The sequence below is a fragment of the Giraffa tippelskirchi genome, chromosome 3 (assembly GCF_054371585.1).
Source record: "Giraffa tippelskirchi isolate mGirTip1 chromosome 3, T2T-mGirTip1v1.2.pri, whole genome shotgun sequence".
In the NCBI taxonomy this organism is placed as follows: Eukaryota; Metazoa; Chordata; class Mammalia; order Artiodactyla; family Giraffidae; genus Giraffa; species Giraffa tippelskirchi.
Genome location: NC_137277.1, coordinates 6252763 through 6269841, shown reverse-complemented (window position 1 = coordinate 6269841; position 17079 = coordinate 6252763). Strand labels below are relative to the sequence as shown.

At 56.5% G+C, this 17079-nt stretch overlaps 2 protein-coding genes and 1 long non-coding RNA gene across 7 annotated transcripts in view; 1 reads left to right on the top strand and 2 right to left on the bottom strand.

The window, feature by feature from the left end:
* Positions 1-9976, bottom strand: part of KIF19 (kinesin family member 19) — a 31250-nt gene extending 21274 nt beyond the window's left edge. The window contains exons 1-2 of the mRNA XM_081584831.1: positions 9855-9976; positions 8145-8225 (exon numbers count right to left, since the gene is read on the bottom strand). Of these exons, the coding sequence (XP_081440957.1) occupies positions 8145-8225; positions 9855-9893 (120 nt within the window). The 5' untranslated portion in view covers positions 9894-9976. The remainder of the gene's footprint in view (positions 1-8144; positions 8226-9854) is intronic.
* On the top strand, positions 1760-14941 carry LOC145543409 (uncharacterized). Its single transcript, XR_014080698.1, has 4 exons — positions 1760-1837; positions 6629-6806; positions 7965-8066; positions 14613-14941. It is a non-coding gene; the product is annotated as an uncharacterized LOC145543409 (long non-coding RNA).
* The window catches only part of DNAI2 (dynein axonemal intermediate chain 2), a 29014-nt gene continuing 26843 nt past the window's right edge, over positions 14909-17079 (bottom strand). For all 5 annotated transcript variants that reach the window (XM_081584835.1, XM_081584834.1, XM_081584832.1 and 2 more), the window contains one exon: positions 14909-15596. In XM_081584835.1, the coding sequence (XP_081440961.1) occupies positions 15468-15596 (129 nt within the window). In that variant the 3' untranslated portion in view covers positions 14909-15467. The remainder of the gene's footprint in view (positions 15597-17079) is intronic.

Below are 17079 nucleotides of genomic sequence, written 5' to 3'. Positions count from 1 at the left end.
GTTTCGCAGTCTTGGTGCTACTGACGCTTTGGGCTGGACCATTGCTAGTGGGAATTGTCCTGTGCATTGTAGGATGGTTGGCAGCAGCCCTCCAGCACTGGACGCCACGGCACTGCCTCCTCCTGTGGTGACATTGCCCCATGTCCCCTGGGGAGCAAAATCACCCCCGCTTGAAAACCTCTGTTCCCCCTCAAGCCTCTAAACTGGCAGCAAAGTCCTCTGAGGGAGGGGGGATGTGCAAATTGGGTTCAGGCTCCAGACTGACCTCGGGAAGACTGCACCACCTCTCTGGGCCCCTCGTCCACCCTGCCAGAAGTCAGAGAGGACCTACAGGGCCATAGCCTTGAGAGAAGAAATCATGCCATCACCCCTCGCCTACTTGGGAAGCCCCAGCAGAGAACAGGAATGTGAGGGGATGCCCAGCTCAGGAGACATCATTTCCAGTTCTGGTTGCGAAGCCCACAGCTCCTTTATTCTTGGGGTGTAAACAAGACCACCTGCCCTGTCTCTTGAGAAATATGTATGCAGGTCAGGAAGCAACAGTTAGAACCATGTATGGAACAACTGATTGGTTCCAAACAGGAAAAGGAGTACGTCAAGGCTGTATATTGTCGCCCTGCTTATTTAACTTATATGCAGAGTGCATCATGAGAAATGCTGGGCTGGAGGAAGCACAAGCTGGAATCAAGATTGCTGGGAGAAATGTCAATAACCTCAGATATGCAGATGACACCACCCTTATGGCAGAAAGTGAAGAAGAACTAAAGGGCCTCTTGATGAAAGTGAAAGAGGAGAGTGAAAAAGTTGGCTTAAAGCTCAGCATTCATGAAAACTAAGATCATGGTATCCAGTCCCATCTCATGGCAAATAGATGGGGAAACAGTGGAAACAGTGGCTAGCTTTATTTTTGGGGGCTCCAAAATCACTGCAGATGGTGATTGCAGCCATGAAATTAAAAGACGCTTACTCCTTGGAAGGAAAGTTATGACCAACCTAGACAGCATATTAAAAAATGTCTCTGACATTACTTTGCCAACAAAGATCCGTCTAGTCAAGGCTATGGTTTTTCCAGTGGTCATGTATGGATGTGAGAGTTGGACTATAAAGACAGCTGAGTGCTGAAGAATTGATGCTTTTGAACTGTGGAGCTGGAGAAGACTCTTGAGAGTCCCTGGACTGCAAGGAGATTCAACCAGTCCATCCTAAAGGAGATCAGTCCTGAGTGTTCATTGGAAGGACTGATGTTGAAGCTGAAACTCCAATACTTTGGCCACCTGATGTGAAGAGCTGGCTCATTTGAAAAGACCCTGATGCTGGGAAAGATTGAAGGTGGGAGGGGAAGGGGATGACAGAGAATGAGATGGTTGGATGGCACCAGCAACTCAATGGACAGGAGTCTGGGTAAACTCCGGGAGTTGGTGATGGACAGGGAGGCTTGGCATGCTGCAGTCCATGAGGTCGCAAAGAGTCAGACGCGACTGAGTGACTGAACTGAACTGAAACAAGACACAGTAAAACAAAAGCTGGATTCCTGCTGGATATCACCTCTGTAAAGCTGTTTCTAGATTTGTGTTTGTTTATTCTTTAAGAAGGAAAATCCGTGGCTGATCGGATTTCTAGTTGTACCATCCTGTGGGTACTCAAGAAAGGAGATTTTGATCCCAGAAAGGGTGTTACAGAGCCCTGACAGCCCTGAGGCTAGATGAAAAAAGATTAGAATGCTGAGCTCATAAAGCCACCGAGGTCCAGCCAAGTGCTCAGAACAGAGCCACACCTGGCTGATATCCTGGTCAGGTCCCCACCTTCCTACAGGACTCTGAGGACCCTGAAGCCCCGGGTAAGCGGAGGCCTGACCGAGATAGTCCAAGGCTGCCTTTCTCACGGGTCTGCAGATCCCTTCATCACCGTCTTCCTGGGGGCCTCTGTAATGCAGATTCCCAGCACTGCCCAGATTCACTGAATCTCTGGGGAACAGGGCCCACAAATCTGCCTTTTTAGCCATCGCCCTTGTGGCTCAGTGATAAACAATCTACCTGCCAATACAGGAGACGCAGGTTCGATCCCTGGGTCGGGAAGATCTCCTGGAGAAGGAAATGGCAACCCACTCCAGTATCCTTGCCTGGAGGAGCCTGGTGGGTTACAGTCCATGGGGTCCCACAGAGTCGGCAATGGCTGAGCACAACTTGCCACGTACCCATTCAGGCGCTAAGTGTAAGCATTCTTGCTTCCTGGCGGCATTATTCACAGCAGTCAAAAGGCAGGCAGCAACCCAAATGTCCATCAGCCAAGGAGTGGTCAACTAAATGCAGAGTAGCATGGAATACCATCCAGCCATGGAAAGGATGACACTGTGACCCAGGCGACAACGTAGATGAACCCCGAAAACATTATGCTCAGTGAGACAAGCCAGACACGAAGGACTACAGATTGCAGGATCCCATTTCCACGAACTGTCCAGAGCAGGCGAATCTATAGAGATGGAAAGTGGTTGTCTGGGGCCGGGAGGGGGCTGGGGAGATGCACGGCGATGTGGCTAAGGGCAGAGGGAAAGGCTCCTCGAATCCTCTCCCTAGTCACCCTCCACCAGGCTCAGCTCTCTGGGGCCACAGAGCAAGGAAGCATCCAGGCGGTGGGTGTGCAGGGAGGCTCCGCCCCCGGGGCAGGGAGCAGACCAAAGACGCCCTGGCTCCCGAACAACACTCATTCTGAGCTCAGCATCTGCCACCTTATCCTTTATTTATCTTTCACAATAGCCTCACCCTCACACGATCTGCTCTAATCCTCTCAACAGCTCTAGGGCCTGGCAGAGCAGGTTATTAACATCCTACCTTCTGAGGAGAAAACAGAGACCTGGAAGACCCTTGCCTGATTCCTGAGACAGAACCCGCGGGGGCACAGGGAGGTTGACAGTTGGGCTTTGAGCAGATGAAGGCTAATTATGGGATTATGCATATGGGCAGGTGACTTAAACCCTGCAGATAAACAGTCTGGGAGGCTGGGGGGAGGGGCAGCGGGCTGTGGGCTCCTAGGGGTGGTGGGTGTGGGGTGGGGAGAAGGAAGCTCTTTGTTCTGGAGCTCCTTTTCCCAGCCTCAGGACTCTTGGGCCCCACCGGGCCTCTTAGGCTGCCCTCCCCTACTTTATAGTCATGGGGCACTCCCGGAAGGGTCTGGCATTGGGGTCCCAGATGCTAGGAGACTGAGCTCCTACTGAACTCTCCCACGAACATATACATGTGGCCGTGACCAACTGGGGACCACCAGATAGAAAGCCCTGAAGCCAGAAGCGGGTGGGCAGGAGGTGGGCCAGGGTCTCACTTATCTCCAGGACTTGAAACCATCCTGACTCAGCCCTTGAGATAAACTAACATCTCTTAAACCCTGACCATGCACCAGGCAGTGGGTAAGCACTGGGCTTCCAGGAACCCATGGAGACGTCAAGGCGTGCATACTAAACCGCTTCGGTTGTGTCGGACTCTTTGCGAACCTATAGACTGTTGCCTGCCAGGCTCCTCTGTCCATGGGATGCTCCAAGCAAGAATACTGGAGTGGGTTGCCAAGCCCTCTTCCAGGGGATATTCCCGACCCAGGGCTTGAACCTGCGTCTCTTATGTCTCCTGCATTGGCAGGCGGGTTCTTTACCACTAGTGCCACCTGGGAAGCCCTGGAGACATCTAAGAAGGCACTGTGATGACAGGACTATGATGACGGTCCCGAATCAACTGAGGGTCCCGAATCAACCGAGGGTCGGGGGGTGGGGCGGGTAAGACCACAGGCACCTGCACCTCCTCTTTACAAATCCAAACCTTGCTCCAGCTTCCTCAGAATGCAGGCACCGGCCTCTGGTCCGCAGAGGAAACCCTGCCCTGTCCATGTCCACCTCTGCAAAGCCGGGGGAATACGGACTCCCTCAGCCCCAGAAGAACAACGCTTAGCTCCAAGCAAGCTGTCCTAGGGCCCCTCACACCAGCGGGTGACTGATGCCTCAGTCCATCTCTCCCCACTAGGACCGCCGACAGGTGGGCTTTGACAGCACCGCCTCCCTGCTGACTACCAAGGGCTGGGCTTCAGTAGTGACCTCTGGGTTGCTCCCTACCCCCTGGCCTGAGCAGGAGGGGCAAGTAACTCCTCCATCACAGAGGGGAGAAAGAGCCCAGAAGCCCAGGACAGACTGGGCTGGGAGCCCCTCTGTGGGGCTGGGTTGTGAGGAAGGGCCACAAGCAAGGGGGCAACGGAAGCCGCTGGGAAAGGGCAGGTCTGCTTCCCAAGCAGAAGTCTCTTTAGCGGAGACAGGACATTGTGCAGGCTGCCTGGGCCAGCGGCACCTTTGCTGGGAAGCGACTCCACGGCCCTGTTGTGCTGGGGTTGCTCCCACGCTCACTCTGCCGGTCACTGGGCTCCAGACCTCAGGAAGGAGGAGCTGAACAGCTGGACCATCAGTGAGGCTAGTCAAGCCTGCAGTCCCGAGCCTTCTCAGGGTCAGTGATGCAGGCCTGGGGGGTCAGGGCCGTAGATGAGCCCTGGGGGTCAGCAGAGAGCAACGGAAGCCAGGGCACAGGGCCTGGCCAGAGTGGGAGGTTGCCCTTTTCTTATTTTTTGGCCTTGAGGCATGTGGGGTCTTACTTCCCCAACCAGGGATTGAACTCATGCCCCTTGCACTGGAAGGTAAAGTCTTAACCACTGGACCGCCAGAGAAGTCCCCCATTTTGCTTCTTGGACTCGTGTGTCTTTACCTCCTGCTGGCCAGGGTCTTACTGGTCAGAGGAGCAGAGCACTTGAGTGGTGGCTGGTTTTTGAGAGGTGCCCAGCCTGCCATTTGCTGTGGCTTCTCCCAAACGGCAGTCCAGGCAAGTGCATCTTTTTTTTATCTTAATTCCCCGACCAGAGATCAAACTCCCACGCGGGGGAAGTGTGGAGTCTTAACCACCGGCCTGCCAGGGAACTCGCGGGCAAGTGCATCTTTGAACCCAGTGGAGAGAGAAGATGCTGGGGGCAGAAGCCTAGCGATCCCCCTGCAGGGCCTGGAATCCGTGTTGAGAGTCCTGGGCCCACGCCGCTCAGAACACCCTCTGTATGTCTAAGCCGACAAAGGGGCAGTCCCGTTGGCACTGCCCAGCCCAGGACCTTCTCAGAGGTGCAGCCCAGCCTCCCTCTCCACTGGCAGGGACAGAAAGGAGCCAGTGTCTGCCATGTGTGGGCACACAATGGGCTGTGCCCTGGACCACAGCCTTTCCATCAGCATCGGGTAATATCTCTCAGCCCCCACTCCGGCCGGGAGCCAGGAGCAGCCCAGAGAGACAGCATCTTTGTCCCTGACAGCCCTGGGGACAAGCAGGACAAACAGGGAGTGGCCTTGCCTGGAAGGAGGGTTCTCCTCTGGAGTTCTCTGGCCCTTCATGGATGGCCCCTCTCATCAGCCAGTCCAGCAACCCACGGCACTTTCTCTCACTAATACAGTAAGTCCCCTACACGGAACCTTCAAGGTGTGAACATTCAAAGATGCCATGGTACACCTGGTTCCAGCAAGGACCTGGAGCCTGTGCCATCAGCGTCAGGCGTGAGTGACACTGCGGCCTGCGCTCCATCTCCTTTTGCTGATGGTCCTTCAGCTCTACCGTCTCCCACCTCCTTGGTCCCTCCAGTAACTCTTCTTGCTTGCTCACTTCACGCCAGCCCCCAACGGTTATACCGCACTACTGTCCTTTTCAAGGTACTGTACTGTAAGATTAAAAATGCTTTCTTTATTTTTTGTGCTTGTTTTTACATATATTATTAGGGTGAAAAGCATTATAAACCTATTACAGTACAGTACTGCATAGCCAATGGTGTTAATTGGGTACCTAGGCTAACTTTGTCGGACTTACGCACAAAGTGGACTTACGAACGTGGTCTCGGAATGGAACTCGTTAATAGGTAAGGAACTTATAGTAGATGACTTGTGTGTTAGTTGCTCAATCGTGTCCAACTCTGCAATCCCATGGACTAGTAGCCCACCAGACTCCTCTCTCCGTGGAATGCTCCAGGCAAGAATGCTGGAGTGGGTAGCCATTCCCTTCTCCAAGGGATCTTCCCAACTCAGGGATCGAACCCGGGTCTCTCTTGCATTGCAGGCAGATTCTTTACCGTCTGAGCCATCGGGGAAGCCCAGTAGATAATAATTCACAGCTATTAAATGCCTGCTGCATACCAGGACCTGTGGAAGCACTGTGCACACATTAGCTCCCAAAGACTCTTTAGGGAAGGCATTATGGTTACTGTCCCCAGTTACAGAGGAGGCAATTGAGGCTTCTGGAAGCAACCTGGCCGAGGCCACACAGCTGGTAGATGGCAGAACCTACCCTGCATGACTATTGTGTGCGTACATCCTGCTCCCGCTGGGCCTTTAGGTGGGATCTTCCCAGCCCTCCCCCTGCTTCCCCTGAGGTCTTTGAGGAAGGCTACATTTTTCCAAGGGTGAACAGAGGAAGAGAAATCAGGAGGCCGGTGCCACCCTGTTCCGCCCTGCCCACAGCTCATCGGGGCTGAAGGAAGAGGCTGGAGGAAGAGGCTGGGCAGGCACCTGCCTCCAGGAACCCCAGAGGCAGGCAGGCAGCTCACGCTGTGTTGCCCACCTGTGGTCTTCTTATCATAGCCATCGGACTTCCTGAGTCCAGCCTTCCAGTATCAAGGGCAGCAGGTGCTCACTTTGTGTCTCTCTCTGTGCCACGCTGGGCCACCTGGACTCCTCTGACCGCTCCCCCAGCACACACTGCTACCGTGATGACCCCTGGAGCTCAGGAGAAGCCAGCAGCAGCAGCCACGGAGTGGAGGCAAGTGGCCGCTTTCAGGGTCCCCATAGGCTAGATCAACATGATGCTTCTACCCAGGCACCAAGACTGCCCTTGCTGCCCCCACCACGGTGCCCACCCTCAGCCCACGTTTGGATCCTCAACTGCCTACTCCAAAAACATGCTGGCTGGGACTTCCTTGCTGGTCCAGTGGTTAAAAATCCACCTTGCAATGCAGGGGACACAGGTTTGATCCCTGGCCAGAGAACTAAGATCCCACAGGCTTTAGAACAACTGAGCCCACGCGCTGCAACTGCTGAGCCCTGGGGCCACACCTAGAGAGAAGCCTGCGCTCTGCAGTGACGATCCCACACACCACAACTAAGCCCTGATGAAGCCAAAAATGAAATTTTTTTTAAAAGATTGAAATGTCAAAAATAAAACCTTTCTTTAAAAACAAACAAACAATAAACACCCTGGCCGTGGTGGACAGTGTGGCTCCTGCCCGCACCCCCAGCTTCCTCTGCCTCCTCTCACCCCTTCTCTCTCCAGCCTGAGCCACGCTGGCCTTTTCTAAGTTACCCAAGTGCATCACCACCCGTCTCACCACAGGGCCTTTGCACATGCAAGTTCCTCTGGTTGAAATTTCCCCGTTCAGCACACTCCTCAAAAGCTCCTCTTCATCCTTCATGTTTCGGCTCAAGCATCCTTTCTCAGGGAAGTCCTCCCTGACTCCGGGACAAGGTCAAGTTCCCTCTTACTCCCACAGCACCACGCATTTCTCTGCAGCCCTTGCTGGCTACAAACTCATGTGTTTCATTACACGAAAGCCATGGAAGGAGGACAGGGTCTTTTCTGCTCACCGTGGTTTCCTGGCTCCTAGCACTACCCCCGGTGTGTTGTGGGTACTTGATAAATATTTATTGTCTCTTGTGTAAATGGAGGTGGAGCTTGCCCTGCCCAGTTCATAATAGTGACAGGAAGACCAAGAGAGCAAACAGACATCCAAAGACTCTGCAAACCATGAACAGTCTGGTGACCCTACGAACACACTCTCTATCGGTCGCAGATCCATTAAGGTGGGGAAGTTAAGTCATGAGTACATGGAAGATATGTGAATTTTTTCAGGGCTAAAATGAAGGGCTCAGCTCACTTCCCCCTGGACCAAGGAAGATTTTAGCTCTCTTTGGATCAATCTAGGGAGGCTTCCTGGAAGAAGAATGGTGGTTTCCTTGATGATGCAATCAATAGTAGAGCCAGGAGTTCAGAGGGTAGAGGAGGTGTCCTTCCTGCCTCCACCAGGTGAGTAGGTACCTGCCCCCACTAGGTGAGAGCAGCCTCTGCCCTGCTCTGCAGCTCCGGGTCACAGCCCCCACGTACCTGCTCGTCCACTTTGTGGGCGATGAGGGTGGCTCCTTCTTCCAGCTCCGCCACGCTGATGGGCCGGACCCGGAGTGCCACCTGGGAGGGAAGGTCAGACCCCCGGGATTAGATGGAGAGGGCTGTGCCGGACCCCTGAGAGAAGGATGAGAGGACCCCAGGATCCTTCCCTCGGACAAGCCCGTGGGTTCCTCTCTGATCAGCCAGCAGAGCCCGGTTCATCTTAAGGAAAACTCGGTGGTTCATGGCAACTATCCAGGGCGAGGGCACCAGGTCCACAGCGTGCGGGCTGTGTCTGTGTCTATGAATTTCCCAGGAGCCTGTGCCCCAGAGGAGAGCCCAGAGGATGCAGCCGTGAGCTGCATCAGTCACAGGCCCAAATTAAGCACCTGCAGCTCCCCTGGGCTTTGAACTTGGAGCCCTTGGCACCGGGGCAGCCTGTCTGTGCGTCTGTGAGTGACGCGCTGCACATGGCGGCTGGGTGGTGGGATGGAGGTCCAGGGAACTTCCTCTCCTCATGCTGATAACATCCCTACCCAAGGATGGCACCATCAGGGGCTCCCTCCTCTCTCAGCCCTCCGGCCAGAGAGAGATGGTGGGTCCCCATCTTGGGCGCGGTTCTCCCCAAAAGAAGGGGGAGCTGTTTCTTCTTCTGATCAAGGGGAAACACCTGCTGGGCGTGTGGGTATAACTACCCATCCTCAGGCCCAGTAAGAGCCCTTTACTCTCAGAGGCACTTCACTGTCAGAGTGCCCTCCTGCCTCCTCAGTCAAACTCCACGGATGGGCAGGGCGGCCCTTCCGTCCACACCTGCCAAGGCAAGCTATTTACAAAGAGACAATTCTAAACTGCCATACAGAGCCCTGGGCTTGCTGGGGGGCCTGAGGCGGAGGTACGTCTTCGGAGCAGCGATCCCGTCCTACCTAGAGAGGCAGGAGTCTCTGGGGTTGCGTTATCCTCCGGTTACATCACCACCCACCCGCTGGTGGTGGAGGCGCTTCCCCAGATCTCAGAAGTTAGGGGCTGGAAGGGTACATCCACCTTGGGGTCACTGAGTCTCCCCCACCCCCACCACTCTGACTTGGCCCTGCTGATAGTCAGAAATCTGTCTTTGTCTCTAGCTGCTTCTTGGGCCCCCATTCACCCCTCCTTCTCTGCCCCAGTCCGCAGGGCCCTGGGGGGCCATCTCGGTGGCTTCCAGCACTTCTTTGGAATATTTAGAGTCCTGACATGGACAGCAACTCACTAACCAGTCACCCTCAGTCCCGTGTCTGCTCCTCTGGCACGTGGGGACTCTTGCCTACCTAGCTATGGTCTCTAAAACCTCCAACCTGCTGACCCCAACAGTCCCAGGTACTCCGGTTCACCAGGAAACCTCCACTTTCCTTCTCCGGGAAGATGGGTCAGGCACCCCCTGCCCCTGTCTCTTCGGGATCAGAGAGCAGTCTGGCCACAGGGTGTGCCCTGGTGGGAAAGTGTAAAGGTGGGTGGGACTGAAGCCTGGCCAACTTCTCAGGTCTTAGCAGGGTGGCCAGGATGCCTTCCTTCTTTATACCCACGACCTGGCAAGGTTGCTCTGGACCGTCGCAGCTCCTGGTCTGAAGTGTCCTCTTAGTGGAAACACCCAATACGGTCTGGGGGCCGCCGGCAGGGTCTGGGTTCTGGGGGCTGGCGATGGGGTGGAGGAGGAGGAGGCTGACCGGGTCTCACCATGAGTTGCTGGTGCTTGGAGTCCCCGCTGTCCTTCATGCCTGCGGCGGGCGGAAGGGCTCAGGCCGAGATCGCGGGCATGGCCGAGCCGCACGCCCACCGCCGCCGGGGCCGGCGCGGCCGCTGCTTGACAACCCGAGACCAACAAGGCGCGCGCGGCCGAGGGCGCGGACCGGGGCGGGCGGGGCCGGGGGCGGGCCCCGACGGCGACCCGCCCCCCTCGCGCTGCGACCGGGAGGTGGCCGCCTCCGTCCGGGAGGCCGCTGAGCCTGCGCCGCTTTCCCGGCGAGAGTCGGTCTGGGCGACCTCCGGGCCCTCGGCGCGGCTCTGCGTCCGCCCCGTGGGCGCCCGACCGGCCGCGGGGCTCGATGAGCGGCCGCGCTCCCTGCCTTCCGCCCGCTCGGGGCCACGCGCATCCGCTGCCCCGTCCGCCTGCCGGTCCGTCCGTCCGACTCTCAGCGTCTCCCGGGCGGCGGCGGGCAGACTCATGTTTCCATGGGCGCTGCGGGCACCGTGACTGAGGCTCATGTCCAGTGACGAGCCCGTGAGGAGGATGCCTGGGCTCCCACTCGCGCACGTGCAGGGGAACGCCTGTATCACTTGGGCTGTCACAGAAGAGCCCGTTAACTAACAGGACCTGGTGGGTAAACCCAGCGTCTAGGCCGAGAGGGGTGGGTCTGTGTGCCTTCTGGCTCCCTGCTTGCAGTAAGACCCAGTGTTGTTGTTGAGTCGCTAAGTCCTGTCGGACTCTTTCACGACCCCATGGACTGTAGCCTGCCAGGCTCCTCTGTCCCTGGAATTTTTCAGGCAAAAATACTGGAGTGGGTAGCCATTCCCTTCTCCAGGAGATCTTCCCGACCCAGGGATCGAACCTGTGTCTACCCGCATCTCCTGCATTGCAGGCGGAGTCTTTACTGCTGAGCCACCAGGAAAGCCCGAGAGCCACCATACTTTGCAGGACAGTGTAGGTCAGACGCTGTTGTCCCCATCCTTGGTGGGAACAACAGCGATTACAGCTGCAGGGAGCACAGTGGAAAGATTCCTGGCCTCAGGAGGTCCCGGGAAAACAGGATTCTGGTCCCACCTCTCATCCAACCTGCTGAACCGCCTGGAGCCAGGGTTTCCTGTCCCCTCTGGGCCTTAGTTTCCTGGGTGATGGTGGAGCTCCACCCACTTCTGATGGAAGAAGCCCTCGTGTTTCTTGTCTTCTCCAGGAGTTGAGCCTGGCAGCTCCCCCAGCAATGACTGGGTGAGGGGCGTCCAGTGAGGTTCATGCCCCCTTTAAGGAGCTGAGTAAGGAAGAGCTGCTCATCCCCCCGGGACTGTCTCAGACAGCTTGGCACACATCCAGAGCATGATGCCAGCCTGTGCTCTGGGACTGGCTTCCCTGGCTGCCCCTGAGGAGCTTGTGGTAGGTACAGTTATTAATAAACAGTGTCAGGAACCTGCCCGTGGCCTTGGATTTGATAAACAGATAAACCAAGGATAGCCTGCTGGGAACCAAACACTCCTGCAGGGGCTCCTAAGTTTTCGTCCCGTTCCCTGGCCCAGGCTGCTCCCGGGACTGCGCGCAGAAGGTGGCCGGTTTGCAAGTGGGCAAGCGGCACTGAGAAGCAGGTATGTCTGAAGATGGGTCATCTGGATCAGAACACTTTCCAGGGAATTCCCTGGTGGTCCAGTGGCTAGGACTCTGTGCTTTCATTCCTGAGGGCCAGGTTCAATCCCTGGTTGGGGAACAAAGAGCATGGCGAGGGTCAAAAAAAAAAAAGGAAGATCCAAAATTTGTTGAAAGAAAAAAACAAAACACCCTCTAGGCTTGCATTTCAGACCCCTTGAGTTGTATCTGTTTGGATCAGTACAAGAGGCCTCTAATTAATTACACTGTAGTGATTTTTCTCTCTTTTCTGTTCCTCCTCATGCATAAATCCCACCCAGGATGGCCCATGGCGGTCAAAATAAGAGGAGCTTCTAAGCAGGCAGTCCCAGTGCATCTTACTTGCATCCTGACTCATCACAAAGTCCTCTCTGTTCTCAGACATTCCCCGTTTCACTCTGGTGTTATGGTCAGCAACACCGCTATCCCCGAGAGCCCTGTACCTCTAAGCTGTCTTTGATTTCCCCTTTCCTCTCATCCTCTCCATTCATTTTTTTCTTTACTTAAACATATATTTTTAAATGTATTTATGTTTGGCTGTGCTTGGTCTTCATTGCTTTGTGCGGGTTCTCTCTCGTTGCTTCGAGTGAGGGACATCCTTTGTTGCATTGCTCAGGCTTCTTCTCTTGTTGAGGGACACAGACGCCAGGCGCAGGGGCTCCAGGAGTTGCGGCTCCCGGGCTCTAGACACAGGCTCAGTAGTTGTGATGCCTGGGCTTAGCTGCTCCACAGCATGTGGGATCTTCCTGGACCAGGGATAGAACCCGTGTCCCCTGCATTGGCAGGCAGATTCTTATCCACTCTACAACCAGGGAAGTCTTCTCTTTTTCTTTCGACTACACCATGTGGCACGCGGGATCTTAGTTCCCTGACCAAGAATCAAGCCTCGGCCCTTGGCAATGGAAGCACCGAATCCTAACCCTAACTCTACTCTGATCCTGGCGGTTCTGCTTCGGCAAGTGCGTCTCCTCCTCGTCATCTCCTGGCCGCACGCCCTGGGCTCCAGCTTTTATTTCTTCGCACCTGGACAGCGTGACAGCCTCCTGGGCCCCCTGCCTGCCATCTCCTCCACTTCTCAAAGCTATGCTCTGACCTGGAAGCAGAAGCAGACCTCTGTTTCTGGGAGACAGAGAACAGCCCTAAGTGGGTTCCTAGCAGCCCCCCTTTGCCTCTCCTGGGGCCAGTACCGTCTCAGGGACCTCTGGACCCTGGGGGAGCACTTGGTTTCTAACAAAAGGCAAGGAGATCCTTCTTCAGAGTCCCGCCCTGGGGCCCACAGAACCCAGTTGCCCCGCAGAAGGGAATGTGGGGCCGTGATTCCCCCATATCTCCCAGGGCTGTTACAGTGGCAGCTGTGTGTCGTTAGTCAGCGGCATCGTAATCGATCAGGTTGGCAGAGAGGAACGCAGGCCCAGGAGGAAGCAGACTCTCCCCCCAGTGTGCATGGACCCGGGGTTGGGGGACCTTAACTGCCGTGGACACTCCGGTCCAGCCACTGCTTCCGCCACTCTCCCGTCCTGCTTGGATGAATCCCTGCACCCGGGCCCCATCATCCACATTTCATGCCCATGTGCCGCGTCTTTCCAGCGGTGCCTGGGTCTCCAGTGACGCATCATGGTTTTGTCTTGCTCCCCATAGGGGAAGACTAGGCAACAGGCTCCAGAGGAGGCTGATGAATGAGAAGGTGGACGGTCATCGGTGAGGATGGGCGGTGATGGGTGTCGCATTCTCAGAGCCCAGGACGCCTTTTGCCCTGCGGTGTCCGCAGGGACCTCCTCCCCGCTCCCACACCCGTTCCTCAAATGCCATCCGGCACCGCGGCACATCTGCACCACAGTGAAGGGCTTGAGGCTCCAGAGGTGGCCCACCCTGGCCAGCACCAGCCAAAGGCCCAAATTCTGGTACAGCGAGGGAATAGTCTCCCTGGGAGTTCATCAGCCAAACGTCTCACGCAGTGGTCCATCAGCGTGCCCAGGGCCAATGCAGGGAGCTCTGACTTTCTCCAGGAGATTTCACTTGGATAGATTGTTTTCCATAAGTCAGGGTTTCTTGAGCTCTGCACTGTTGGCATCTCGGGCGGGATAATTCACAGTGGTGTCGACTGTCTTGTGCACCCTCGGATATTTGGCAGCATCCGTGGCTTCTATCCAGGGGATGCCAGTAGTGCCCTCCGACCAGTTATATCAATCTGAAATGTTGCCAGGACTTCCCTGGTGATCCCGTGGCTAGGGGTCACGGTCTGACCCCTGTCCAGGAAAGATTTCACATGCTGCGGAGCAACTGAGCCCGGGCGCCACCAAGCACGGAGCCCACGTGCCCAGCGGCCATGCTCCTCGACGAGAGAAGCCACTGCAACGAGAGGCCTAAGCACTGCAGCTAGAGAGGAGCCCCTGCTCTCGGCAACTAGAGAAAGCCTGTGCGCAGCCACCAAGACCCAGAGCAGCCAAAAATTAATCAATTAATTTAAAAAAATAAAAATGCCCCCACACATTGCCAAGTGTCCTACTGAAGGCAAAATCACCCCCTTACCCCGTCACTGAAACTACTGATCTTCGTCGGGCAGTTCTGGGGCTCCCTGTGTCCTCCTGCAGTGAGGGGCCCACCACAGGAGACCCCACAAAGCAGGATGTGGGATGTGCCAGCGGCCCCTCCCTGGATGCAGGCAAGCCGGCCCCTTCCTCCTCCTGGGAGACCGCGGAATGGGGTGCATAAGGGCATCAGCTCTGGGGTCCCTGCTGTGCCACTTGCTCCCACGAGACTTGGGCAGCCCCCTCCCTCGGGGTCTTGCTTGGCAGGCACGCAGTGACTCAGGGATTGGGGGTGGTAATATCACCCCTTTTGGGGCTATTGCAAGGATCAAGTGCTCAGTCCAGGTGCCCCTTGATGACTGTTTTATCATGGCAACTGGATTTTTTTTTTTTCCTCTTTGGGCACAAGGGGTGGCTGACCCTGGCTCCTTCCCCAGTGAGATTTTTAACACAGGTGGTCTTTAAAAAGGCACTTCCGACACCTGCAGACTGCACGGCTGTCCGGGACTTCGCCTGAATTGCTCTCTGGTCCTACCGTTTCTGGTCGCTGAACGCTCCGTTTTGCCGTGGTTTCAGGGCAGCCCACCGCCCATGCTGCAGCCCCAGAGGACCTTGCACAGCACCCAGCCTGTGCTCACCTGCCGCGCAGGCTCACGGTGAGCTGCCCGGGCTCCCGTCCCAGCACCGACCCTCAGGAGCCCTGTCACCTGGCACATGCCCACCTGTCTCCCAGAACCCGTTTCTCCCTCTGCTGAGGAGGAATAACCAGAGCAGAAACCTTCCAGCGACTTTATCAAAAGAAGGACAGAGATAACTTGAAAAGCTCTGAGTACAGGAGGCATAATAAGCACTAACCTTCAGTACTGTCATTATTATTATTAATAATTTAATTTTACGAGAAGCAAGATAGCAGAAAGCTCGCTGTGTTCACCTGGCTTGTTTCATCCGTCGTCTCTCACCCTTTTGGACGTAAACACCTCCCAGGGAAGTTGCTTGGAAAGACAACTTACAAGTGGACAGTCTCTGCGTTCCCCGGTCGTATGTAGAGGAGGTTCAGTAGAGGAGAATGAGAGATCCCCTTCCCCACCCACAGGCCTTCCCGAGGCCCGACAGTGGCCGTAGCAAGCCCGGGTGAGGCTCTGCAAGCTTGTGAAGGGAGATGCTTGTCGGGACTGCCCTCGAGAAGCTGAATCCATGGGGATGGTGGGGCTGGGGGAGCTGGCTGAGGTTGGCTGGGGACCAGCTCAGGGATGAACCTGTCCCTTCCCTCCCTCTGAGGGGTCTCGGGGAGTCAGTGGGTTCTGGGGGTCTGTAGGGCGTGGGGGGCTGGGTTAGAGTTCCTTTGCCCCTCCCGTCCCCTTTAAGGAAGGCGGTAACGCCAGGGCAGTGCCCAGAGATGGGATACAGGCGCGCGTGAGAGCTGGGCTCCGGTCAGGGCTGACCTCCCAGCGCTGGACTCTCTTCACCGCCTCCTTCCTCCCCTTCACCGTTGCCTGTTTCTTCCTCCACTTCTTCCTCTCCCTGAATCTCCTCGTCTGTCTCCAGGGTCGGCCGTTTCAGCTACGGAAAGACAGCAGAGACTCGTTGGCGGGGGGCAGGCCTTTCTCGCACTGGGACATTAACCCCTGAGCCCGGGAATGCCAGGCGCCCAGGAGACCATGCAGCCAGCACCGTGGCCTCAGGGGTTGAGAGGGTACTTGGCTCTGGAGGGCGTGGACGGCGGGCACCTGCCACTTGCTGCCCGGGTGGCCGCGAGCTAGCTCCCCCAAGATTCCTTGGTCCCCTGCCCTAACACCCGGCGTGATTCCTTCAGGGCAGTGGCTGGGATTCGAAATAATTCAGGTGAGGACGCAGCAGAGGGTTCTCTGTTCTGACTCCAGCACATCTGGCCAAGTGCAGAGACGCAGAGACGTGCAGGAAGCCTGCAGTGAGCGGCAGAGGGAGGGGGCCAGGCTCAGTGAAGCGTAGCCCCTTCTGAGAGTCAGTGTCTCCATCCAGGGTGCTCCAGCCACTGTGGGGAGCACAATCAGGGTACAGCAGGCACCGAGTCAGTGGCCGCATTGCACTTTGTCTGCGGCCCTTCTGGAGGGCCCAGAGTGGACGGTTGAGTGGGCGCCCAGGCTACGGGGTCAGAAAGCTGGGACTCCAGCCTCGCCTTGGCCCCCCCGGACCACTGGATGGTGCGAGAAAAAGGCTGAGAGGCATGCAGGGTCTTAGTTCCCTGACCAGGGATAGAGCCCACACCCCTTGCAGTGGAAGCATGGAGTCTTAACCACTGGACCGCCCGCCAGGGAAGTCCCTTGAACTGCTCTGTGCGTTTTCCTTCCTCCCCTAATGAGGTAGCCAGTCTTGCCTACAGGGCAGACGCTGGCCCACGCTCACTTGTTCTTCTCCCTGGCACGCTGGGCTTTTATTGTTTCGCATCTTAGCATCTTATCCCTGGGCCCCTGAAGGTAATGGTCCAGGCAGACCACATCTTCTCCTTCCTCTGTCCCCTGGTACCAAGGAGGGTCTGGAAGGTGACCAGACACCACCTTCATCACTCAGCCTCCTCCTATTCCAGATGGAAATGAAGGAATTAAGAAGTGAAGTGACCAGCCCAGGTGACACAGCTAGCAAGTGCTTTGGCACAGGGCCACGGCTGGATGCTGCTGTTTAGTCGACTCTAATTTGGGCCGACTCTTTTGCGTGGATGGCTGAGCCCAGGACCAGTCTCACCCCCTCACGCAGGCGGGGTCACCACGGACCTCACAGCCCCCTCTCCGCCCCCCAGGCCTCCAGGCCCCCTCTCCTCTCACAGCTCGGGTAGCCCGGGGTCCTCATTCAGTTGGTCACACACGTGGAGTTCAAGGTGCCCCCTGGGGTGTGGGCAGAGGATTCCGAGAAGCTCAGGGAGCCGGGAGCCTGTTTGGAGACTTAGAATTCCCCGGGAGGAAGGGAGTCACTCTCCCCATTTACCAGATGGACAAGGGACGGTCCGCCGGGTGGGGCCACTTGCTTGGGGCCACCCAGGAGGTCAGCAGGCAGGCAGCCGGGGCCCCGT